The 23633-nt window shown below is 43.8% G+C and overlaps 2 protein-coding genes across 5 annotated transcripts in view; one reads left to right on the top strand and one right to left on the bottom strand.

The window, feature by feature from the left end:
• The window catches only part of LOC146182459 (uncharacterized), a 28550-nt gene extending 26979 nt beyond the window's left edge, over positions 1-1571 (top strand). For all 4 annotated transcript variants that reach the window (XM_084577581.1, XM_084577582.1, XM_084577583.1 and 1 more), the window contains one exon: positions 1327-1571. In XM_084577581.1, the coding sequence (XP_084433707.1) occupies positions 1327-1336 (10 nt within the window). In that variant the 3' untranslated portion in view covers positions 1337-1571. The remainder of the gene's footprint in view (positions 1-1326) is intronic.
• A 4509-nt stretch (positions 1572-6080) lies between these two features.
• On the bottom strand, positions 6081-23272 carry Sc2 (trans-2,3-enoyl-CoA reductase Sc2). Its single transcript, XM_084577580.1, has 12 exons — positions 23051-23272; positions 18003-18053; positions 17820-17871; positions 17642-17686; positions 17102-17205; positions 13826-13938; positions 12861-12966; positions 10106-10178; positions 8939-8982; positions 8283-8340; positions 7253-7387; positions 6081-6533 (listed from the first exon to the last, which is right to left on the bottom strand). The coding sequence occupies exons 1-12, from the start codon at positions 23054-23056 to the stop codon at positions 6406-6408; spliced, it is 915 nt and encodes a 304-aa protein (XP_084433706.1). The 5' UTR covers positions 23057-23272; the 3' UTR covers positions 6081-6405.
• Positions 23273-23633: the final 361 nt, after the last annotated feature.

The raw sequence follows: 23633 nt of genomic DNA, 5'->3' as shown, positions 1-23633 counted from the left end.
CGTCATTAATAATTATAACTTTAGCAAACAAAGAGCAGGTCAATCAGCTATGAAATGACTAAACGAAGCCCTGCAGTGGGAATGCAACGTAGAGAAGCTCTTCAGGCTTACCACGAAAAGCACAAGTGCGACTGCATATGCGAGCTCTGAGTGAGCAAGCGCATGTTAGGTTCTCTAATTAGTGGGGCTTCCTATCACGAATTACCGTAGGTGTTGTGTCCACTAGTCTGAAGAATATAGCGAAAATTGTCTATTACATTGCATTTCAGTATGAGCGACAAATCTATCTGGTAAATGCAAAGAAAGTGCTCAGCTGGTGCCGCTGACATAAACAAGTCTTTGTGCCTAGAAAGTGACACATAGCCAAGCCAAGATTAAAACAATCAACATAAAAGCAGAAATGGTTCTGCTCTAGCAAGGACAAATAAACTGCTTTATATGCTATTCAACCAGTTTCAACTCCACTCAGAAATGCCTCATTTGCTTTTCATTTATCTTTTCATTTATATTTCGTCTGAGTAGTGACATTCACAGACTTGTTATTCACAGCCACTGTTACCCTTTGTCAAACAAGCATAAATTTCTGAGGGATGTTGCTGCTGGTGATGTTTTATAGTTTTGGCCGCTTCTAGCACCTCGGTGGTAAACTGGTTACCGTTATGATCTTGTGGCACTTTTTTTGCTTAAGTTCTTGTAGTTTTACCAGACACGTATCTTAGTTGCAAATCGCTAGTTGCAGTGCCGTGGTCGCACTTTGCAATCGCTGCAGACATAGTTTGCCAACATGTACAGCTTTGGCACATCGGCCATGAGGCTCTTGACCTGATTTTCAAGCTGGGAGAGGCTGTGTTGAACAGCATCAATGCAACCATGAAGCAGACCAAGATTTGCAACTATTTCAGCAGTAAATAAATGTAAGAAAGTTGCAAGGTGTGGTCAATGGTCTACCAAGCAAATTAAATATGTAAATGAACGCTATAATAACGCTTTTGCGACATGGTTTACCCTTCTGTTTTGCCTATTTTAGCCATAAGATACCTGTGCCGAAATAAGGTCTGGTTAGAAAATGTAAATGTGGTGCCTTGCTTATAAGGGGCCTCTCATATCAGAGACAAAAATTGCTCCCCAGTGCACGTCCCTTATAAAGGGGTTCAACTGTAATCCATTTCCCGAAAAAGCAAGGCACCCGTGTGCTGTGCGATGTCAGTGCACGTTAAAGAACCCCAGGTGGTCGAAATTTCCGGAGTCCTCTACTACGGTGTCTCTCAAGTCTGAGTCGCTTTGGGACGTTAAACCCCACAAACCAAACCATCTTTCTTCTTTCAGATCAGTTTGACTGAACCCCCTGGAGCCTGGACGCAATGAATTGAAGCACAAAGCTGACAGAGTGCAACAACTATTCGTCACTGCCATAATTTTAATATTATTTTACTTGTTGGCATTCAGTACTTATATTTGGTTTTAAATGCAGCTTGTACACTGTGTTCGGCATCTGAACCTGTACGGGCCGAAAGCTGTGATTGCTCTAGTCAATAAATTATTTCACGATTTCAGTGTCTTCTTGACTAATGCCAAAAGTTGGGCAAGTTGATTAACGTTCATGATGGAAAATATTAGAAAAAGTACACGAAGGACGGAAGGAAGACACGGACAGCGCTTGTCCGTGTCTTCCTTCCGTCCTTCGTGTACTTTCTTGCGCTATTTTCTTCTTGACTGTTGAAAATCAAGTTGTAGTGGCCTTGATTTTTGTAAGCAAAAGAAGCACTGCAAACAAACTTTGGCTTAATTTGTATTGATAATTTTCATCCTTGATGTATTGTCCCAGCTGAAGTTTCCACTCTGTTACTCTTTACAGCTGGTTATTAGCTAGTTTTTATGAATCCCACGTTGGAAGGGACAAGGTGATTCTAACCCTTTCTGGTCAAGTCTGGTTTTAGAGCGCAGCTCATTGGCGTCTATTCCTGTGTTTCGCTGTTGTTCCTCATAACAGCTCCACAGCGCACTCCTGGTGGCATTCAGGTGTCCACAGAAATAAGTGTCTGTGGACACCTGGACATATACTATGCCTTTCCTTCCCTGTGAATTTCTGTGGACACCTGCACCGCATAGCAATAGTCCTATGCTGACGCTGACTTTGTGTGTTGGTTTATAGGAAATGAAAGGCACAGTATCTGTCACATTTTAAGGCAAAAGCCTTTCTTGGCTTATGTTCAAATTCTCGCGTGGGCGAGATCTGTTCGTAAGATTCTGCGAGATGTGTTCTTGTGTAGTGTTGCTGCCATCTGCAATCCCACGCTTGAACGCGCGCCAAGCAACGCCACACAACAGGAGCGACGGTGTACCGTCCAAACACGCTTGCCGGAGCAAGTGTGACAGATACAGTGCTTTTCCTTTGCTGTAAACCAATTATAATTATGAATAAAACTGCAGTTGAGTTCAACTGCAACGAACGCGTACCGAGGAAAGGAAATTTCCACTGTGGCACGAGCCTCGGCCTTGCTAGCAAAACCGCCCATCGATCCACGCCAACGTTAGTAGTGGGGGCTTTAATGTAGATATATAAAGAGAAACAGGAATTTCTTACCACTTATGCGGGAAAACATCCTGTTCCTCTCGTTCGTAACGCCTCCCACGATTGTGACAACCTCTCAAAATACTTGCATAGACCTCTTCTTTGAGAACCAGGCATTGGTGCAGCAAGTCGAGCATATACCCATCTATTTCTCCAAAATTTTTGGCAGATTTCCACACAACAACGAAGTCTGTAAATAAAGTGCGGCGTACCATTGAGCCTATATTCTAGGTTGCAGTCGGATGTTCAGCCTTCTTTGACGCCTCAAGGCACTCTATGGTCAAGTTGCAACCTCGGTGGTACTGGAGATGGCTCGGATCGTTTTCTCCCAGTGCAGCTTGTTGCCGTTTCCAAATAAGAAAGCTGTTTACGATCGATGCCTTTGTCTCACAATTTCCTCACAAACCCATAACTGCCACAATATTCGTGAACTCTGTCAACAGCCCCCTTGTTTGTTATATAGTACAGTTTCAAAAGACGAATATCTTGTCTAGAGAACTAGTCCTCTCTCCCCCCTCTATCCTTATCACTCAAGCTACAACAGCTCCAACTAGATGGTACGCCACTTTACCTACAGATATGGCAGGCAAAATTTTGCATCGCGCCACACCTGGCAACTCGCCACATGCAGTCTTTTCTACAGTAGCACTGTCAAGCCATGCCTGACAATGTTCGGAAAGAGCCAGTGTTTACCACATATGAGGAAACACTATTGTGTGCGATAAAGCTAGCAGAAGTATCAGCTGTGGAATCCAAGTGCAAGTCATTCCCATGCAGTTTTGGGTTAGTAAAACAAACAAAAGAAAATGAACACTTGCAGAGCTGCAAAAGAGATTCTGCCTTGCGGAGATATCCACCATACAATGTTTTCTTTTTTTTTAACATTTGTTTTGACGCCGTATGCCCAGCTTTCAGTGATTCTATGGAAGACTATATTTAGCACATTTTTATAGCCTCCACACTGGTGGACACTGTACCATATAATGAGGATTAGACCCACATTTAGGCTCCACATAGAATTGGGCGCAGTGCTTAATTAAGGGCTCAAACATGGCTGGTTGAAATGCCAAATACACTTGTTCTGTTAAACACTTTCTCAGCACAATGTTGATAGTATCACATCACATCACTTTATTTACCTTAACGACCCCTTTTCGGGGTGTGAGATGAGCTTTGCCCACTCTGAAAGAAAACCGTTTGCAGAGCTTGGCATGCCCAGGTAGCACCGAAACATTGGAGAAATGTTACATTTTTGTTTCAGTGGAACATTATTTTGATGTTGTTATTGTCCTTTTTTTTTCTAATGTTTTAGCAACATTACATATAAATATTGCTATATGTTTCCATAAACATTTAAACAACATAAATCTAATATTTATGCAACATAAATGTAACATTCGTGAAAAAGTAGAGCAACGTTTAACGAGCATGTAAGCACACTGCTCGAGATGGTACACTGCTTCCATGCTTTACAAAGACCACAATACAGCACTATTCCTACACACCTCTGAACAAATAGCATATTGTTGTTGTTGTGGCTGTAGGAAGAAGGAAAAGAAAATGCACGGGCCTGCTACTGGCTCTGTAGCTGAGCCACCTCCGCTGCCTCGTGCAGACAGAAAAGAAAATAGAAAAGGAAGAAAAAGAAGAGGGACAGAAAGACGCGCGCAGCAACAACGGCCGTCGTCCACCACGGAAACGGTGGCGGGTGCAATGACGGCCTACAAGAGATAAAAATTCTGTGGCAGGCTAGCTCCCGCCGCAAGCGGCGGTGGCCTACCTGTCTCAGCCCCATCAGGGGAGTATGACAGAGTCAACCTTTTATATCCATCGCCGACGGGTGTTCCATTAACGATAGTGGCGAATGGATAATAAGCAATACTTCCTTGGAAAATATTAGGGCTATGCTTGCATTCTACGGTGGGCATCATCTCAAAGCTCTAGTTGCAAAGTGTTATTGAAAAAAACATGGTTATTGGAAGAAAAATGGCCGAAAGTTCTGGGAATCAGTGTTTGAAATATGTATGCTATATGTTGTTTTACAGTTATGATTCAAATATTTCTTGAACATTTAGGAGACAATATTAGAACAACATTTGTTTGTAACATTAAAATAATGTTTACAATGCAACATAAACATTGAATAATTCAAAAGTCAATATTAGTAAAATGTTTCTTTTGAATGTACTGCTAATGTTATTTTTATGTCATAGAATGTTAAGCAACATTCAGGCAACTTATGCAACAAATTTATACATTATTCTAATGTTCGGTGCTACCTGGGTGTATGTGCAAGCTGTTTCAGGACAGAGCCTTGGAAAAGCTTAACTGCTTCTGTAAGCAATCACCTTATGTGCTCAGTATGTGTCAGCACCTACCAACTTGACTATGTGATATGGTCTCGTGTCATCACAAAACCCACCGCCCAATGGCTGCCCAGCCATGTCACCTGCCAACTACCACCTGCTAGAGGCATGCTCAAGTTTCCGTTCACTATGCTGAAAAAGCGTTTTTTTTTTTTTTAGAAACGGACCTTTAACACTACTATTGCATTAATATACAGCCTTAACCAAGTATAATCCAAAGCAAGTTATCTTCACTGTGAATGCCGGTGTTTTTTCGGGCATCGAGCATACCTACCACGAAACCATACCTTGGTTTCGACAAAACAATGGCATCTATGCCAAGGACACCAATAGAAAACTTACATGTGCATCGATTGGTTAAGGTGGCCACTTTAGGCAGCATGCAGGGCCATTTGTCTAAAGTGACCAAAAACAAGCTTACAATGTCCTTTAGGTAAGGCAGAATGAACATCAATGAGCACGCATACTGCGATGCCATAGACTCAACGATGCTCATAAAGGCAAAGGCCTGCCCGGTGAAAGCTTCAGAACGGCACATTTGAGGCTTCATTTGTACTGCAGCAAAATGCTGATCAAGTGCAATATTTGGCACCAAATTAGCGGAAGACAAGGTGGAGGAAGTTTTGGTAAAATCCATTGAGGTAGCAGAAATGGTGGAGTTAACTGAATGCGTCATGCCACTTGAGACAAGCAGCGTGTGCGATGTCACTTGTGAGGAGCTATGATTACCTCAACAAAATGCTCGACGACATTCGCTGACAGAACAGGCAGAAGAGGAAGAGGACATGGCCAGCTGGATACAATAGCTTGTTGCTCCCTCCTTCCCTCTATTGTGTAGTAGCAAGGGAGCGAGCGGCTACAAAAATAAACAGCCTGGTCAATTCCAGTTGCCAATCTGTGTTGCTGAACAAATTCGTGTGGGAGGATGACCGATGATTTAATATCCTTTCTTTCCCTCGGTGCAAACCATTACAGAAGTCCTTTAAGATATCATGGTTGTGTATTCAGTAAACCTGATGAATTCCTTTTAAATCATGCTTCATATATACTGACGCATTCTTTTTTTCAGCCACCTAAAACAGCTTTTTTTATTTATTTATTTTAAGTTGCACAACAGAAATGAAGTGGAGAGAACACATAGGCACAGGTGGCAAAAAAAATATATATTTATTGACGCCCCTGGAAGAGAACAACACCAGAACAAAGAATGTACGACTGGGTCGAGTATTTCTTGGTCCTTAATACTTGGCCATTGGAATGCTGTCTGATACTGTGTGCCAAAGGACAAGACATCACGTGTGCACAACAAACAAGATGAGAAGTGTTCCAAATACAGAACCGCCACAAAGGAAGAGAAGGAACAGCTACGAAGAGCTGGAGTATGACGAAGGAAACCCATGATGTGTGTACAAAACACTGGTGGATGATGAATATGAGAGGCATATCTCGAGAGCTGCCCGACGCCGCTCAGATAAGGAAGGGAACGATAGCCTTGCGTTGACGGGGGTAGTTGGGGAATTCGGCCTTGTACTGACGGTGCTTGCCCAAAGCCCACACTGTCATCTGGTAGAAGCCAGCCAGCGTGAACAGTCCAGCTGTGAATGGGAGACAACAATCAACACTGCATTAAGGAATTCGCCCAGAGACAACCCTTTCTTTTGTCACTCACATTCTTTCACATCCCCCTCAGTAGTTCGGGTCATGGCAGTTAAGGACCATATTAAAACGTTCATAAAAACGAGGCATGTTTTTAGATTCTGTGGCACCCTCTGTGCGCAGTGGCAAAGACTAGTGTTGGCACTCTATGCCAGACTGAGCGGAGAGGGTGCCAGTGTTCTGCAGGAATATGATTTTACTACTACAGCTTGTGTCTTGCTACCCAGGAACAGTAACTGCCGGCAGTTATTTATTAAGGTGAAAGCCTTACCTGGCTATATTCAAGAAAACGTGTCTGCAAAATGTAACATGCAGTATGGCGTCACATTAAGATGAGATTAGCAGTCATGAATGCGCATGTAATAATTAGTGGTATATAAATGTCATGTAATGCCTAGTCATGTCATGTGAGTCATTATAGTTCAGTCATAGTCACTTGCCAGATAGGAGATCCAATGTGCATGACTTGTGTAAGTCATGACCATGACTAGTGTCTAATCACGACTCTCAAAAGTGCCGAGTCATGACACTCTAGGAGCTACTAAAGAGCAGCCAACGTACGTTCTTCCACATCTCTCAAATGCAGATTTTTGCAGTGCTCTCAGTTTTTATTTTGTTTATATAGTGAACTTCTGAGCAGCACCCAAAGGTGACTGACCTGGCAGGCATTGGGTCATGAAAGTGAAGGAAAGCCAGGCCATGACCTCGTACGTGTAGTTGGGGCAGGAGACGAAGTCGAAGAGCAGGGTAAACGGGTTGCTCGTGGGCACTGGGATGCGGCGCTCCTTGGTGCCTGCACAAAGCCACCATCATCTTGTACAAAGGCACATGTCTACTTGGTCTTTTACAAACAAGGAGCTTACAGCGAAATCAGACTCTGACAATCTGCCATTTTGCAGTGCTCGCGAGATGAAAAAACCTTTTCAGCATTCCAAACACACTTTGCTGCACTGACAGTAAGGCTGCCATGCTATACCATATATAAACATTCTTACGCTGAGTGCTGAAGATACATTTTGTCCAGAAAAAAAAAAAGCAATATGAAAGAAGCATGCCGAGAAAGCCTTATATGACAAACCAATCAACATTAGCACCACGCACACTTCAGGAAAACCCATTATGTCCCCCATACCTGCCTACGACTTCAACAGCTCATGCCCACAGTGGGTCACATTATGAGACATACAGTACAAAGTACACAATGCACAACTACACTGCAAGTTCAGCACTTGCTATGTACAGGTCTATGTAAACATGTATAGAGAGAGATCCATTCCACAGGGTCAAAGATGCATCAGAGAAACAGCCTGTCAATGTATGCAGCTGTCCCTGTATCAACTCTTTCTTTACTGCGCCCACTGAGCATCGTTGGCTCGCTAACGATAGCTTCACACAACAATTTTCGAGCCTTCCGCGTCATCAACGGACATGCTTACATAAGTTTTACAAACGAGTCGAGTGCCATAATATTTTATGGAATTTACAATGCGATTATTTGCCCTGTTCGATATAAGCAATAATTCTATATATCCAGCATCTACTGTGTTCTAAAACCACACTGCAAGTCCACCTTCATTCCGGCTCAAGCTGATGATTTTCTGCAGTGTTCGGTCAGCTTACAGCAGGATATCAGAATATGTTAAAAAACTTGCCTCTAAGAGAGAATGAGAAAGGGGAGAGCTACTCACCAGGAGGCCTGAGATTCCTCAGGGCAATGTGGATGCTCAGGTTGCCCAGCTCAGCAAACTACACAGCAAAACAGAAAGCTATAATAAATACTGCAGTGATGAATTGGCCTGAAATTATGTTAGCTTATACAGGTTGCAACTTAATTGGTCCCTCAAACTGCTACTCATCCTTCCAGCAGCATTAAGATTTTTTACCAACAACTGGTTAATTCCGAGATAACATCAAAGTTATCTCACTGCAATAGCTGCGCCTCAAGACAACAAAAGCTAAAAATTTCGACACAATGACGTTTCTGGCACAGAGACGGGAAAAAAAAAGCTAGGGTGATTGATACAACTGACTCAGCAGAAATTCGAGAGCATATACATTTTTGAACTCCACCTAAGCAGAAATTAGGAGCACATTAATGTCCCTTATTTTATCCAAGCATTTCACCTCCATTTTTCAATCAGCCAACCAAGCCAGGTGGCAGGCAGCTCTGGCCACCTGCCAGCGTCAGGCATGAAAGCAACAACTCTTCAGAGTTTTCGCTCTCGTGTCAGTCCTAACAAAGCTGAATAAGTGATTCGAACAAAGCAATGTATAGCGCTGAAATAATTGTAATTATCATCACATTTTTTTCTGTAAAGAATTATGTTACGAGGGGAGAACTCACCACAAATGCAGCCAAGCCACCATAGACCTGCACTGGTCCCAACGCTGCACGGAATAAATTGCAAAGAAAGATGCAAAACATTTTTTAACACACTACGCTTCCATCACACAGCAGCACAGAATTCGAAAATCCACACATCGGCCACACTCCCAACATATTATATCTAGCTGAGCTGAATGCTCAATTCATTAGAGAGTGAAGAAGCCAGAATATATTTTTCCAGAATAAATACTACGAGCGAATTCCAATATGCAGGCTTACTTATTCACTTGCGATGCCCTAAAACTAATGCATCACAGCGAGGAAAGGTTGCAATAAAAATCTTGTGAACGGGAAAAAAATGTGTTAAGTTTAGCATAGTAGGTAGTTTTCCCAAGAAGCAGTAGTTTATTTCAAGTTATTTTATTTATTCTTAGTTTCATTAACAGTTCAGAAATTAAACAAGTCTGGACACAACTACAGGACAGTTAAAAAGCCAGTAAAGGAAAGTGGTAAGCACAGTACAGCTTTCAAATGTACTGTTTAGCTTCGGTTGGATAAACAAAAAATACTCAAAAACACAGCAAATATTGTTAGTATAAATTTCTTGTTTTTTTTTTTTTTTTTTCAATGATGACTTACCAAATAAAAGCATCAAGTGTCACACTGTTGTATTACCGCTCCATTATACCCTCAGTGGCTTTGATTCACTAGTGAGAGACCGCCCAGCAACATTGTATAATATTCTGGGGGGAATTTAAGTTTCCTTACGTGCAAACCCGCAAAAAGTGCGCCTGCGTTTGGTTGTTCGGTGGCCTGTTGCTGCTTCTATTGATGCTTACCTTTGTGCATGGGGCTTTGCCCCAACTCTAGTTCAATTGTGTCACGCGTTTTTCGTTTAACTGTGCATTCACTACACATGCTTTTACTCAACTTAACGATTCCCCCACAAACCAAAGTTCTTTTTCTTCTTATTTTTATTCTATAGCCAGTTCGGCAGACATTTTCTGTTCAGAGATTCTGATCACGCCACCCATGAGGCAAAGAAGGCTTTCGCCTTAATACAAAACTATCTGCGCATCCCCTCTTCACTACATAACAACGTGCTTGTTGGAGAGCCCCAACTTCCTTTTGTCGGAGCCAAAAAGTGCAGCGTGCGCTGCAAGCGGTACCCTTCCATGCACATACCTGGTGGAGTGTACAGGGGGTGGTTGACGTAGTAGCCAATGTACAGGCCAAACAGCCAGTAGTAGGAGCAATTCTATCGACCAAAAGGGGAAGAAAAGAAGAAAAAAAAACATTTGAGAAACAAAAAAAATTGGCACAGGTATTGTGTTTCTGTGTTCTTCCTCTCAACTCATTCTGCAATCAGTGCTTTCAATTTCTTAAGAAAAAGAAAAAAACAAGGCATGGCAGCAACAAAGCCATAAGAAAAATGCGTGAACAGGGCACTTCTCCAATTCCAGCTGGCAAGCACACCACACAAGAAGCTTCAATCAAACTTCGTTCGTTCTTTTTTTCTTTCATAGGAATAGCCGCACACGGGGGTTTTTGTATAGGGTAAATGGAATCATTGCCAAACTTCCCCACTAGGCAATGATAAGTTCCTTTTCCCGACCTTGACAACAACTCAGTTGACTCCCTTTAAGATAAACTTGAAGGGACCTTGAAAATGTGTTCTTGTCAGAAGCTAATCTTAACAAATGTGATTCTACCCCACCCCACCCCCCGCTTATCCTTCAGTAAAAGACATGTGAGGCATGTTCAAATGTGCATTATGTGATAAAAATGAACACAACGGCCTTCAAGCAGGAGGTTAAGAGTAAACAGAGCAGTTGCTCCACAACGCACGAAGTGAAGCACTTAAACTGGGGGGAATAAAGCAGCTCGCATTACCATATTTGAATATGACATTGACCTAGATTTATTTTCTTTTTTCCAATCTTCTCAAGGCAATGTCAGAATATTAAGTGCAAGTCAGAGCAAGCGTACTCCACACCTACCTACCATATTTACTCAATTCTAAGCCATTAAGCCCCTCCCTTTTTTCATCAGTGTGACGACAGAAGTGAGGAGAAGGAGGGGGGTAGGGGGGGTGCTTATATTTGAGAAATCTAATATGAAGCCCACTCCCCCCCCATCCCTCCCTCCAATTTTTTTCATGGCTAATATCTAGATGAGATCGATCGAGACCAGAAATAATTTATTCGACATACAAAGCTGGCAAACATCTTCGGCAAATGTGATATAACAGTTTGCTTGAAGGTTGAGAGGACTGTAGGCAGCCCTCTACAAACTGATACTGACTTCCATTACGGCTCTCAAACAACTGACAACAACAACAAACCAAGCAATGCGTGCCCATAATGCCCGTGAAACCTGCGAAGCGCCGTCAATACCAGGCCCACGTGACCACACGCTGACAGAGCTATCAGGGTCGCTTTCAGCCGCTGTATGCCACCATTTGTCATGTAACATCTCAACACAGCAACATATGAAGCTGGAGATCATGCTCCGAACACCGTGCCACCTTGGCACTCTGACAGCTCCGATTCAACGGCAGTCAGCAAGCATGCTTGGCAGCCTTGAATACGCACGTCATTGAAAAAAATTATATATATAAAAGCTGCTTAGATTTGCCCTCAAACTTTTTTTTTTTTTTTTTTGCGAGAATAGGGGGTCCTTATATTCGCGGAAATAGGGTATTCATCTGCAAGAGGCAGTGCAAGCTACACGTGACATGCGCACAATATGACACCCATGTCAGATCTCTGCGCTGTGCAAGTGTTAGCTTTCAGCCGGCTACTACATTGGCAAGGACACAAGGTTTCTAGGGAGTCCTCTGTAGTAGCTACCTCGTTCCACCAATGACAGACGCAACCAAATGAAACACAGTCACATCAGCAACTCGTAGCACTTGCAAATAAAGATGATGCTTTTAAAAGGAAAGAGAATTCCTTTTTATAGTGTTGCCCTCAATTCAAGTTCAACCATCCTTGTTAGCTTCCACCTTTCTGCCCCGTACTTCAGTACGGGAAAGGTACACCTGTTAAATTTTTTTCCTCTTCAGGGATACCGTCTCGGTGACAGTGGGTAACAATTAGTGGGTGACAATTCTCGAACCCTGCATCTCGGCCATACAAGAAAGGAGTGCAGAAAACCAGTCCCCATTTTACGAGACTAGGCAAGCGACAGAAGTCAACCGTCACAGGTAGTGACCGCACAATGAAAGTATACAAAATATATATATTGTTACTTAGCTGTATTCGCTGTTCGTGATGAGGATGAAGAAGTGAAAGAGACTCCGAGAAGACGACGACGCTGAGTGTTGTTAAATCGATGCCCTCATCAACGTTAGTTGTGCGGACAGCTTTGGGACTGTAAATCTTCCACGTAACATCTCTTGGTGGAGGTGCGGGGGCCAGGCTCTCTGCATCCCAAGACTCTCAAAAGATCCGGTACGACAGCCGCCACCGTGATGTCCACTACACTCCTGGATCTCTCGTTTTGCTGTGGCTCCCGTGCCGTCGAGTGGGCTTGTGTGAAAAACTTTTGCCCCGTTACACTGGCCCTTACCGTGTTTTGCGCCCCGTGACCGACGTCACCTACGAAGTTGAATCTGTGGTTCCGAAGTCCACGTCCACAGCTCCAACCTCCCAAATAGTGCATGTGTCCCGTCTGAAGCCCTATCATCAACGTTCTATTTCGCTAACATAGACCGCACCGGGACTGTGCTTTTCCCGCGGGGGGGTAGTGTTACTTAGCTGTATTCGCTGTTCATGATGAGGATGAAGAAGTGAAAGAGACTCCGAGAAGACGACGACGCTGAGTGTTGTGAAATCGGTGCCCTCATCAACGTTAGTTGTGCGGACAGCTTTGGGACTGTAAATCTTCCACGTAACAATATATATATAGGTATATAAAAAACTTAAACGTAACACACCTTGAAGAGGTTCATGATGGGCATGGTGCCGTGCGAGAACCGGTGCACGAAAAGAGTCTCCAGTAGCCGCTTGACATAGTGCACTGCCCAACAGCCGGCCGCCACCCTGCACGGTTCATCAGCAGATAGAGCATATGCATATTTCCAAAGAGTAACCAAGGATCACTGGTTTGAGACTGCAACAAAGGCAAGTGGGGACCTTCAGCACAAATGCAAATTTTGTAATGGTATTGGTATCTATATATGGCAAGCCGTATAGCATACAAGGACAGAGTGCGGACAAGAAAGAATAAATGCGACAAAGCACAGAAAACTAATGGGAATAATAATAGAGTACAGTACTCGTTACAACAACCGGGACAAACTTATTCAATGAAAAACATGAGATCCTAAATACCCTATTTACTAGATTCTAAGTGTCTTCGGCAAATGCGATTCCACTGACTTGAACTTCAATCCGTGGAAGGCCCCTTCAAACTCATTCCAACTTCTGCTACGGGTGTCGAATAGCTGACACCGAACAAAGCAATGCGGACCAGCGAAACCTGCCCGGTTCCGCCTAATGGCCACCGATTCCAGGTCCATGTGACAACATGTTTTGAAAGAGTCATCGGGGTCGCTTTCGGCCGCCTTGTGATGGTCAGTGCCGCAGGCTATCATGTAGTGTCCGAACTCAGCGACATAACGAGTCGGAGATCACGCACTGGATTCCACGCCACAGCGGGAATCTGACGGCTCCAGCTCGACGACTGAGTGAACATATGCTCTGGCACGCTTGTCTATGTGCACTTCCTAGACTGGCATGCAACATGCCTCTAATCAAGGAACACTTTGAAAATTAAGAACTGCCTCTCAGCAAGTGCACAGCCATGGAGCAGACTTGTAAAGGATGCATCGCAAGGTGACAATTGAAGAGCAACCTCCAAAGCGTGGGATTTTTGTTAAAAACAATAAACACCACTAACTTGACGGCAATGTCCATCTGATGACGCGCTGCGTGCTGGCCATATAACCAGGATGGACGGGTGACTGTAAGGACGTACAGAGCCAGAGGTCCAAAGTACTCCACCAAGAACACCTGACAGGAGAGGGAAAGCACTGGCATCAGATGTCTAAACAAACACAAGCCATGTTGACTGGACTTCTAGTCAAGGTTGTGGACAGTGAACAATGCCTTCCACCTATTCAAAACGCAGAAACTTCACAATGTCCTTACAGGCACAAAGAAATGCAACCGCAAACAAAAGGTTGCCAAGCGTACACGACTTAGATTGTTTAAGTCAAACACTTCCCTACTGCATGCCAAACAAACACTAATCAGAAAATCATAAATCACTCAGACTTCCCCCAGCATCTGTCATTAGTATTTATCCACATTTTACCACTGTTAAAATGTGTCTTGACAACATGACCTAGTGCAGTGGCTCAAGTGCACCATTGCTGAGCCTGATTAATGCCTCTGGCATGTGGAGTCTTCTGTACAGTAAAAAGGTGCACTTGAAGTCTCCTTACATGTGGTTAAACGAACGCACACAAAGGCATTTGCATTGGCTTTGGTTGCTTTATGTGGATTCTGGATTGCATTGTTGGCTACGACTTGGATTTGGGATATGAATAATGTTGCATGACATAAGGCATTGTCACTGAGGCATTATAGCCAATGAATCATGACTGGTTTTGGTATTGGATAGCTATGTGGATTCTGGATTGTATTTTTGGCTATGACTAATGTGGCTAGTCATTATACAATAAGGCAATACAGCCAAGTAATCATGACTGTATTTGGTATTTTGTTTTTTTGGGCTTGTTATGTGGACTGGCTTTGGATCTGTCTTTTGGTCATCTTTTGTCTTTTGGCACAGACCATAGTGTTTCTTACTCTTACCAAGAGAGAAAGCTGTGCTGCCATCTATGGGAGTTTACATGGAGTTTCCTGACGACCGGTTCAGCCACCATGGGCACTCAAAGCATCATGGGCCGGAGAGCTATCGAGTGCAGAACTAGAACTTTTGGCCAAAACTAATGCAAAGATAAACGTTGTTCTACCGTAAACAATGTTCTAACATTCAATTTTGTGACTATAAATTGCAAAGAAAGAGAGAAACAGCATGTCAGTGTGAAATTTATCCAATATAAGCGATGGCTCTTTCTCCTATTGGCTTAGTTTTGAGCAGCACAAATACCAATATTTCGCACTTAACAGGCACACTTTGAAAGGAAAAAAACGTTTTGGAAATATTTACGGTTGCGCGATCACTTAAGAAAGTTTTTAGTGGCATTTCAGGAAACAAAAACCTTTTATTGCCAATGTCTGCTTTTGCGTCTTTGCTACTATGGCTTTTGAGGTCTATGTACGCACCTCGAGATGATGATGATGGCGATGATGAAAAAGAAACATCATAGTAACTCCACTCAGTGCACCCGAGAAAAACCGACTGTCCCGCTTCAAGTAGGGCACCGGCCCATGGTGGCTGAAGTGCAGCGCCCTCAGCTTTCCCTCTAGTTAGTGTAAGAAACTCTACGGCACAGACAGACAGTCACTTTCTGTGTACGCCACAAATGAGCCAAGAGAAGCTTTCACATTATTAATGGCATAACACAACAGCAACAACAAGACAAAAAAACAGCAGACAACTATAGCTGCCGCAGTTGCTCACTGGCTGCAACAACTATAGACACCTAATTTTTGGGGTCGTGTTGTATCCGTTGTAATGATGTGTAAGGTATTACTGTACACTGATCACCACGTTATATCCACCTAAGACCGCTGAATAATTTATAATCGAATTCCTTTTCTCATCTATTTTGATTTCAACAGTTGAGAGATGGCTGTGACGTCTAAGTTAAGTCTAGGTCAAGTGATGGGTGAAAAAAAAAAAAAAAAAAATACAGCAATAAAATAGTTTCTGTGTCGCTTGAATCCACTACAACGCTAAAGCAGGCCTGCCTCGAGGACAAGAATCACAATAAATGAAGAGTCAGTGATGATATTGCTGTTTTTTTTTTTTTTATTCCTTACATGATCTGGACTTAATTGCGACGTCACAGCCATCTCTCGGATGCTGAAACCAAAGCTGGCGAGAAAAGCAAATTTTATTACAAATTATTTAGCGGTCGTAGGTGGAAGCTGCGTGGCGATCCACATACAGGAATGTGTTAAGCATCATTACCAAGAAGAAAAACACCGCTAAAATTTGGTGTCCATACTCCTTTAAGGGCCAAAATGGGGTTTGAAATCAATTTAGGGTCTCCAAATATGTTTATGATAATATTGTTACGGACGACATCAAGGAAGAAAAAGCGGGCAGTGGCGCGGACAAGAGCGCTCGCGCTAGGCCCGGCAACATTTTTCATTAAGCGTCATCTCACTGTCATCGACCATCTCTCTGTCCTCTGTTCTCCTGTTTTCATCGGCTTGCCGTATCGTAACATTTGGTTGGAGGTGCGGAGTACTTCACCATCACCCCCTCATCTTGGCCCGGACGTCGGCGCCCTGCGACGTCTTGCGGTCGGCGAAAGGTCAGGAGGCACTGCATGGCTGTTCCCCAGCCTGCCGGACCCAGCAAGACCTTGCCGTTCCTCTGCCCCGACCACAAGACACGACGAAGGAGAGACTGACCCGAGACGCCACACATGACCACAAGACACAAGGAGAGACCCGAATGACCTAATGTGACCCCACTGACCTGATGTGCCGACCAAGGACCCTACGACCCAAGACACCGCTACACTTCAAGACATTCTCCCCTGCCTATGCCATGCGGTGCGTGCTTTGGCCTCCGCCATCGAGTCGGGGCAACGTGTGGCCCGAGAATGTCCTGCCAAGGTTCATCGCGAATCATCGTGTCGGCAAGCCATTCTATTCTTCCTCTTCTTTTTCAAGCATCTAGACACGCCAATTATCATGCCATGGAATCATCAACATCGTGCATTTCCTCGTCCACGATCGGGACGATCGCTCGGTGGCCCCGGGTCATGTTAAGGACGACATCAAGGAAGAAAAAGCGGGCAGTGGCGCGGACAGGAGCGCTCGCGCTAGGCCTGGCAACCTTTTTCATTAAGCGTCATCTCACTGTCATCGACCATCTCTCTGTCCTCTGTTCTCCTGTTTTCATCGGCTTGCCGTATCATAACAATATGTATCCCCGTGGCAATGAACGGGTCAGCACTGCCACAGTGTTGCTTCGGCATGTGAAAATCCAGTATCCAACCTTGGAGAATAATGGGAATCTCGTGCTCACCGTCTTCCAGCCAATCTGGGGCCCCAGGTCCTTGAGGTAGAGCTTATCACCAGACTGAACCCTGAGCTCTTTGAGGGTGCTCTCATCTTTCAGTGCTTTGGACTCTGCACAGGAGAGTACAATCAACATTTGGAAAAACACTCACGCCACCACACAGGTCATACTGTAGTAAATGCTCTTGTGCAAATTAGCCACTCTGATTGCTGTCTTATATGCCATGTCCAAGTCTACATGCCTAAATTTTTGCAGTGGTATCATTAATTCAGTTTCATGCTTTGGAAGAATTTCTTTACCTAAATGACTCCTAAAATGGGCTACAATTTCCAAAAGCATTCGTTGTGAATAGCATAAACTTATTCAGGAACTCAGAAAGAAAGCAACTGAAAGGATGGCTATAGCTGGCCACTAACTCTAAAGGAAAAGGAAGGAAAGACATTCCCCCCCAACCAAAAAAAAAAAAAAATTGCTGCACTCTGAAAGTGCATTCCGCTTCCTACCATAGGCAGAACAGCATTTCGGAGGGGGGAAAAAACTGCTTACTTGGGTCACTCTTCAGGGCCTGTCTGTCGGGGTACAGCTTAGGCTCTGCAACAAAAACAAGCAAATATGCGCAGGTTGAACATGCAAGCAGTCAGTCATCAGAGCCCAGTGTGCTCAATACTGAAGGCAACAAAACAAGCCCACTTCTGTCAATATCAGCGCTCTGGAAACAACTTACTGAGACGATGAAGCTGCTTTTTAACTTCCAAGACCGTCGTGCTCTCACTTAGCTGGAACGAAGAAAATAATTTGAGACAATAAGCATCACCAAACATTCCATGTATGCTTCAGGCACATTCCATGAAGGAATAAAATTAGCACTGGCCATGATAAAATGCCATGAAAATGCTTCTCTGCTCACCCCATGAAGCTTGGCGACTTGTTTGTTCGAACCGGATGACACAACCTCGATCTTCAGGGAACAGCGTGCAGAAAAAAGAAAGACCATGTAAAACCGTAGGCAAAAATCAAGAGCATCAAAATTGTCCTAAACCTAGTTAACCTATGCATAAGGCCCTTCGTTTTGCACTTTGCGAGCAGCACTTTCAGTTACGCGTTGAGATGTTTAAGCTTCTTTATCGCTTCCTATCCACAGCATGACTTTACTAGAGCAGGAGTTTGAAACACATTGTTTAGAAGCAGAGATCAGAACAGAGGCATTGAAGAAAGCATAAATGGCAGCATTCTTTGCAGTGCTGTTACTTAAGTAAACAATGGCCTGCTCTAATTTGTTAACATGGCTCCTGTGATGTTGTAAAAATATTTCTGCAATGCTTAAACAAAGACAGGGAAGTGTAATACAGACACAGAAGTGAAGCATAAGGGAACAGCAAAGTACATGACAAAGTGACTGTAATGAATTAGAAGAAAAATAAATGCCCGACTTGGTCTGTCTCTTTGCAAACCCTGCCAGTCAGTCGAAAAGTACCGTATTTACTCGCGTAATGCTCACACCCCCCACACTGCCTGTCAGTCGAAAAGTACCGTATTTACTCGCGTAATGCTCACACCCCCCACACTGCCTGTCAAAAACTAGCTTTTTTTTTTTCCCTCACATAATCATCACACCACCAAAATTACTGCGGCGAGAGTCGCCTGGATGGATGGGTGGAATATAGGAGCGTCCCCTTTGAAACGGGGTGGTAGCAGTAGCTATCATGCCTGCTAGTAATAGCAAACGCCATCTGTGGAGCACTACTGAAACTAGCTAGCCTAGTTGTGTGCATGCGATAACAGGCGGCGTGTCTTCTCATTTTTCCTTCATTTCCTCTGTGCTAGGAGCAAAAAACTGGCTATTTATGCTTGAAAATATGCCTTAAGTGATGGCCCCAGTGTTATGAAAGACACCATCACTGCGATTAAGTTATTCTCAGTTGTTTGAGTAACCAAGGACTCCTGATATAGCAGATATAGACAGCTTCGGAGATTTTTTTTCTCTTTTCAAAATATGCACATTGCTCCAATCTATGTTTGGCCCTTTGATAGCAGAGTGCTTGGCAAGTAAGTACTTTCTTATTCTTAATATCGCCATGTTACTGTTTCAGTTTCTGTGCAATATTTCCAATTTCACAAATGTATGCATGATTACAGCCGCTGAGCACTCTGATACAAAGAGAATAACACAGATTGGAGCAATGAGCACATTTTGAAAGCAGAAAAGAACCTTCAAAGCCACCTATATCTGCAATCCCTGATCATTCAAACAACAAAACGTTTACACCCTTATCAGGGTGGTGGTGCCCTTCCTAACGCGTAGGCCTAGTGCCTAGGGCATATTTTCAAACCTATATATAACCAGTTTTTTGCATCTACCAAATCTATCCTTAATGAGATAACTTACAAATATTTGGGTGGCTGCCCATTCAAAACCACCACAAGATTCTGCTGGACGTTTGGAAACACAAGACTGTGAAAGATGAAAACCATCACAGGAAGCAAGGGGACATATATTGTCTGATAGGCTTGTGGACCATGGTGTCCACTGTGCTAACCTCAGGGACCAAAAGCAAAATAGTCACCAGTAAAAGCTCCCATTTAAGTGCAGTTATGAAAAGAAGACTTGGATGTCGTCATCATCATCATCAGCGTGGCTACACCCAGTCTTATGCCAGCTACTGCCACATCTAATCCCCGCCCAAGTTCTCATCCCCCCACATAACTCCCTGCTGTCTCCTGCTGTGCCTGCCTTTCTTTCAGATCCAGCCTGTTGGCGACCATCGCCTATCTTGCCTTTGCATTACTTCTCCTGCCTATGCCTGTTTCCTCTTCTTGATATCAACTACAATTTCATTCACTCACATTTGTTCCCTGACCCACTCTACATGCTTCCTGTCTCTTAACACTACAACTGTCATTTTTCCTTCCACAGTTCTGTGCTGCCCTCAATTTAAGATGAACTCTTTTCATTAGCCTCTACATTTCTGCTCCATAGGTGTACCAGTAAGATGCAGCTGTTATATACTTTTCTCTCAAGGGATACTGGTATGCTGCCATTCATGACCTGAAAGCATTTCCCAAAAGCGCCCCATACCAATCATATTCTTCTAGTTATTTTACTTTCGTGGTCCGGATCTGTGGTCACTACCTGTTCAGAGCAGACGTACCTACTGTACCTCACTGCTTATCGTAAACTGCTGTTCCCTTCGGAGGCTACTGATCATTACTTCATTTTTCTGTGCATTAATTTTCATCCCTACTGAGAAGCTTAGCCTGTCTAGGTTATTAGTCATCCTTTGCGATTCGTCCCCTCACTTACAAGGAAAGGCAGTATCGTTTGCAAATCATAGATTGCTGAGGCACACTCAGTTAACCCTTATCCTTAACTGTTTCCAATTCAGGTCTCTGAATACTTCCTCCAAGCAAGCGGTTGATAGCACTGAAGATATTGATTCTCCTTGCCTAAAACCCTTTCTTACGGGGATTTTATTACTCTCTCTCTGCAGGGCAAAGACTCCTGTGCATTCACTATTGACATCTTCCAATACTTTCTACACCCTTACACCGCAATGACTGTGTGATCGCTAAGGTTTCGGCTGAGTGAAATGCTTTCTCATAATCTATGAAAGCCATGTATACAGATTGGTTATATTCAGAGCTGTATGATAGTATGAATGCAATCTGCTGCTACGTAGCCTAAGCGAAAGCCTGCCTGGTCCTTTGGTTGGTTAAATTCTAAAGTTTTCCTGATTCCGTTGTTCACTACCTTATTAAATATGCTGTAGGTAATGGAAAGTAAGTTGACCGGTCTAATTAAGCCGTGCAGAAACAGAACGACAATGGACATTTGTCAACCTGTAGCACAAATGTAGCCGTCAGTGCCGAATAAAGAAAGGATTTTTAGAGCTATACTAAATCTACACTGTATCGGGAACCCTGATATAGAATTCAACAGAGAAGGACAACCACATGAGGTTTCAACCTAACCTCAAGAAGTTGCCCACCTCTGTCTGCAACATCATGTTAATGGTATAGAACTGCTGTTGCCAGCTATGTGCCTAAAGACCAGGAATCCTACACCTAGTTGTTATCTCCCTGCTGAACCTCAACATTATAGTAGGTGCCCGACCCACGGCACAGCACATGCTTCATTCATCCTAACCGACGATAGTCACTAGTCACTGGGATCGGGTCACACCCCAGAACTGGTTATGCAATTTCACAATTCCGTTGACCCACCGGGATTTGAACCATGGTCCTCTTGCATGCAAGACAGATGTTCTACAAAACCATCGCTGCATCCTAGTTTGAGTGTAATGGAGTTCTTTTTACCATTGTCACTTTAGCACACAACAAAAACCAATTAAACTGAAAGACTGTCGAGGTGCTCCTTGTTCTGCTCAAATTGTATGATTTTTGCCTGCAGAATGCTTTTCTTTCTTTAATAATTGCCTTTTCATTTCGTTTATTAAATCATGGCTATCTCAGGTACTGCACTGTGTCCGCGGCTGAAAAATGTATGCATAATATTTTTATTCCTGTCGAGACGAAAACAAGCACAAGGCTTGTTGTTTTCTCTCATCTTAATCTTTCCCAGTGTACTTTAGGTGCCATGATACCAACCAGCCATAATCAGCGCTCTTGCCTAAAGCGATATTTTACAAAATTTTGATAGAGGTTTTTACATAGGCAGATATCTTTTACAGCCGCTATCAAATTAGTGCACGAAACAGAAGTGCTGCACACAACATACAACCATCACAGATTTTAATTAATCATGCATACTGAATCAACATACAATTATACGGCTCACACCACAGCTTAATAGAGACCAAGTACTCGGCTGCTGCATTTTTCCTGTACCACAGGAAATTAGCAGAGGCAAAGATGCAATAAACGAGTGCCTCTACGGAAGAAGGAAACAGGACAAGGTGGACATCTACCTCTATCATTTCTGACCTTGAAGAAACTTGCAAACTCTCACACTCGTCTGAAAAATGCGAACAGCCCTCTTCATGTATGTTTCCGCCGTGCCTCAGTTCCCTAGCACGCAAGACGGTTCTGGTACACCCCCGCTATTCCAACCCGACACCGCGCTTTCCGGTACACAGGTCAGGATCGTCGCTAGGTGCCTGCGGTGCCTGCAGTCACCTTCTTTTCCTCAGGCTACCGACCAACGAGGAAATCATGAGAGTAGGAAGGAAAGATTACCCCGGAGAAAAACGCAGGGGAAAGGGAGACCGGTGTAAACGTGCTGGGCAGCTCACACAAGTATTTTTATTTTTTTCAAGGCGACGCGCGGTGTGGGAAAGGCTCTCCTAAGAAAGGACGCTGCGTGCGTCACAAAAGCGCAAAGTAATAACATCGCCCAAGAGCCGGCTCTTTCGAGTAAAAACCCTTCCTGCCAAACGCATGTTCGCAAGATTCACAAATGCCTATCTGTTCAGACAAACACGGGTTCACTGACACGATTGCTGCGCGCCCAACCAGAGTTCGAGAAGGCCGGCAAGCAGCTTCAAGAGAAAAGCACGAATAATGTGTTTTGCCAGGAGCGCGCTTCGGCTACTTCGGCTGTAATTTCGCAGTACTAGGCAGTCAGCGGTACGAGTTCGCTAGAGACGCGATAACGGCATGTCCTTGATCACCGAACAGATACTGGCGTCTTTTATTTCTTTATGGTAGCGCTGCCTTCAAAACCTCGCGCCGACACCAATGTCAGCGCAGATTTTCTGGCTGATCGTGAACGTACTGCATTGTGTCGTGCCCGCGATCTTGAGAACATTTGCTCGAGAAAGAGCCCATAAAAATGTTTCACTGAATGTTAAAACACCCACGCAACCGAACGCGCCTTTTCTGCATGCAATTCAGTAAAAGTTGGCCGAGACTATTCTAGAAATATACGATCGCTAATTTTGATTGCAATTTAAAACTGTTTTAACTCTGTGTTCTTCAGAGCTCAGAAGCGTCACTCACCTCCATTACGATCGTCGTATGGCGATGGATGTTTTGTTCGATGCTCGGACGAGGAGGTGTGAGGTGATTACGAAAACGCTCTTGGAGGAAAGTGCCCGCTGCGTTAAGTAGGGATTGTGTTACAGGCCTCAGAGAAGATACACCGGCGAGCAGCCTGCCGAGAAGCGATGTGTGTGAAAGGATGGCGAAAGGTTTTGCGCTTCACGCCGTTTACGTCAAGCTTTTGCAGATGTCGCTAGTGCTTTCTCAATAGTCACCAGCGCCGCCGCTAGGGTAGGGGAAGCATATGTTCCAATATGTTCCATGGCACAGCGCGGAATCTTCGCAATCTCAATCGCCTTTTGAAGTTTGAAGTTTATTTTCATTTCAAGAAGAAATGAGGGACCCGAGACAAAAATTGAACGTTAATTCACTCGACGGCGCTCGGGCCCAAAGTCACCAAGCCACCACCACCAAAGTCACCAAGCTTAATATACGCTTTTTTGTTATTCATGGCTGAGTTTAGAATGGGAAATAGGTACCTTTAAATTGTTAACTGTTCAGTTGTCTCCAATTACGGTGGCTAGCACCGTACTCCAATTCT

The sequence above is a fragment of the Amblyomma maculatum genome, chromosome 8, assembly GCF_055883805.1.
Source record: "Amblyomma maculatum isolate TAMU_Amacu chromosome 8, ASM5588380v1, whole genome shotgun sequence".
Lineage (NCBI taxonomy): Eukaryota > Metazoa > Arthropoda > Arachnida > Ixodida > Ixodidae > Amblyomma > Amblyomma maculatum.
This window is presented reverse-complemented; position numbering and strand designations above follow the sequence as displayed.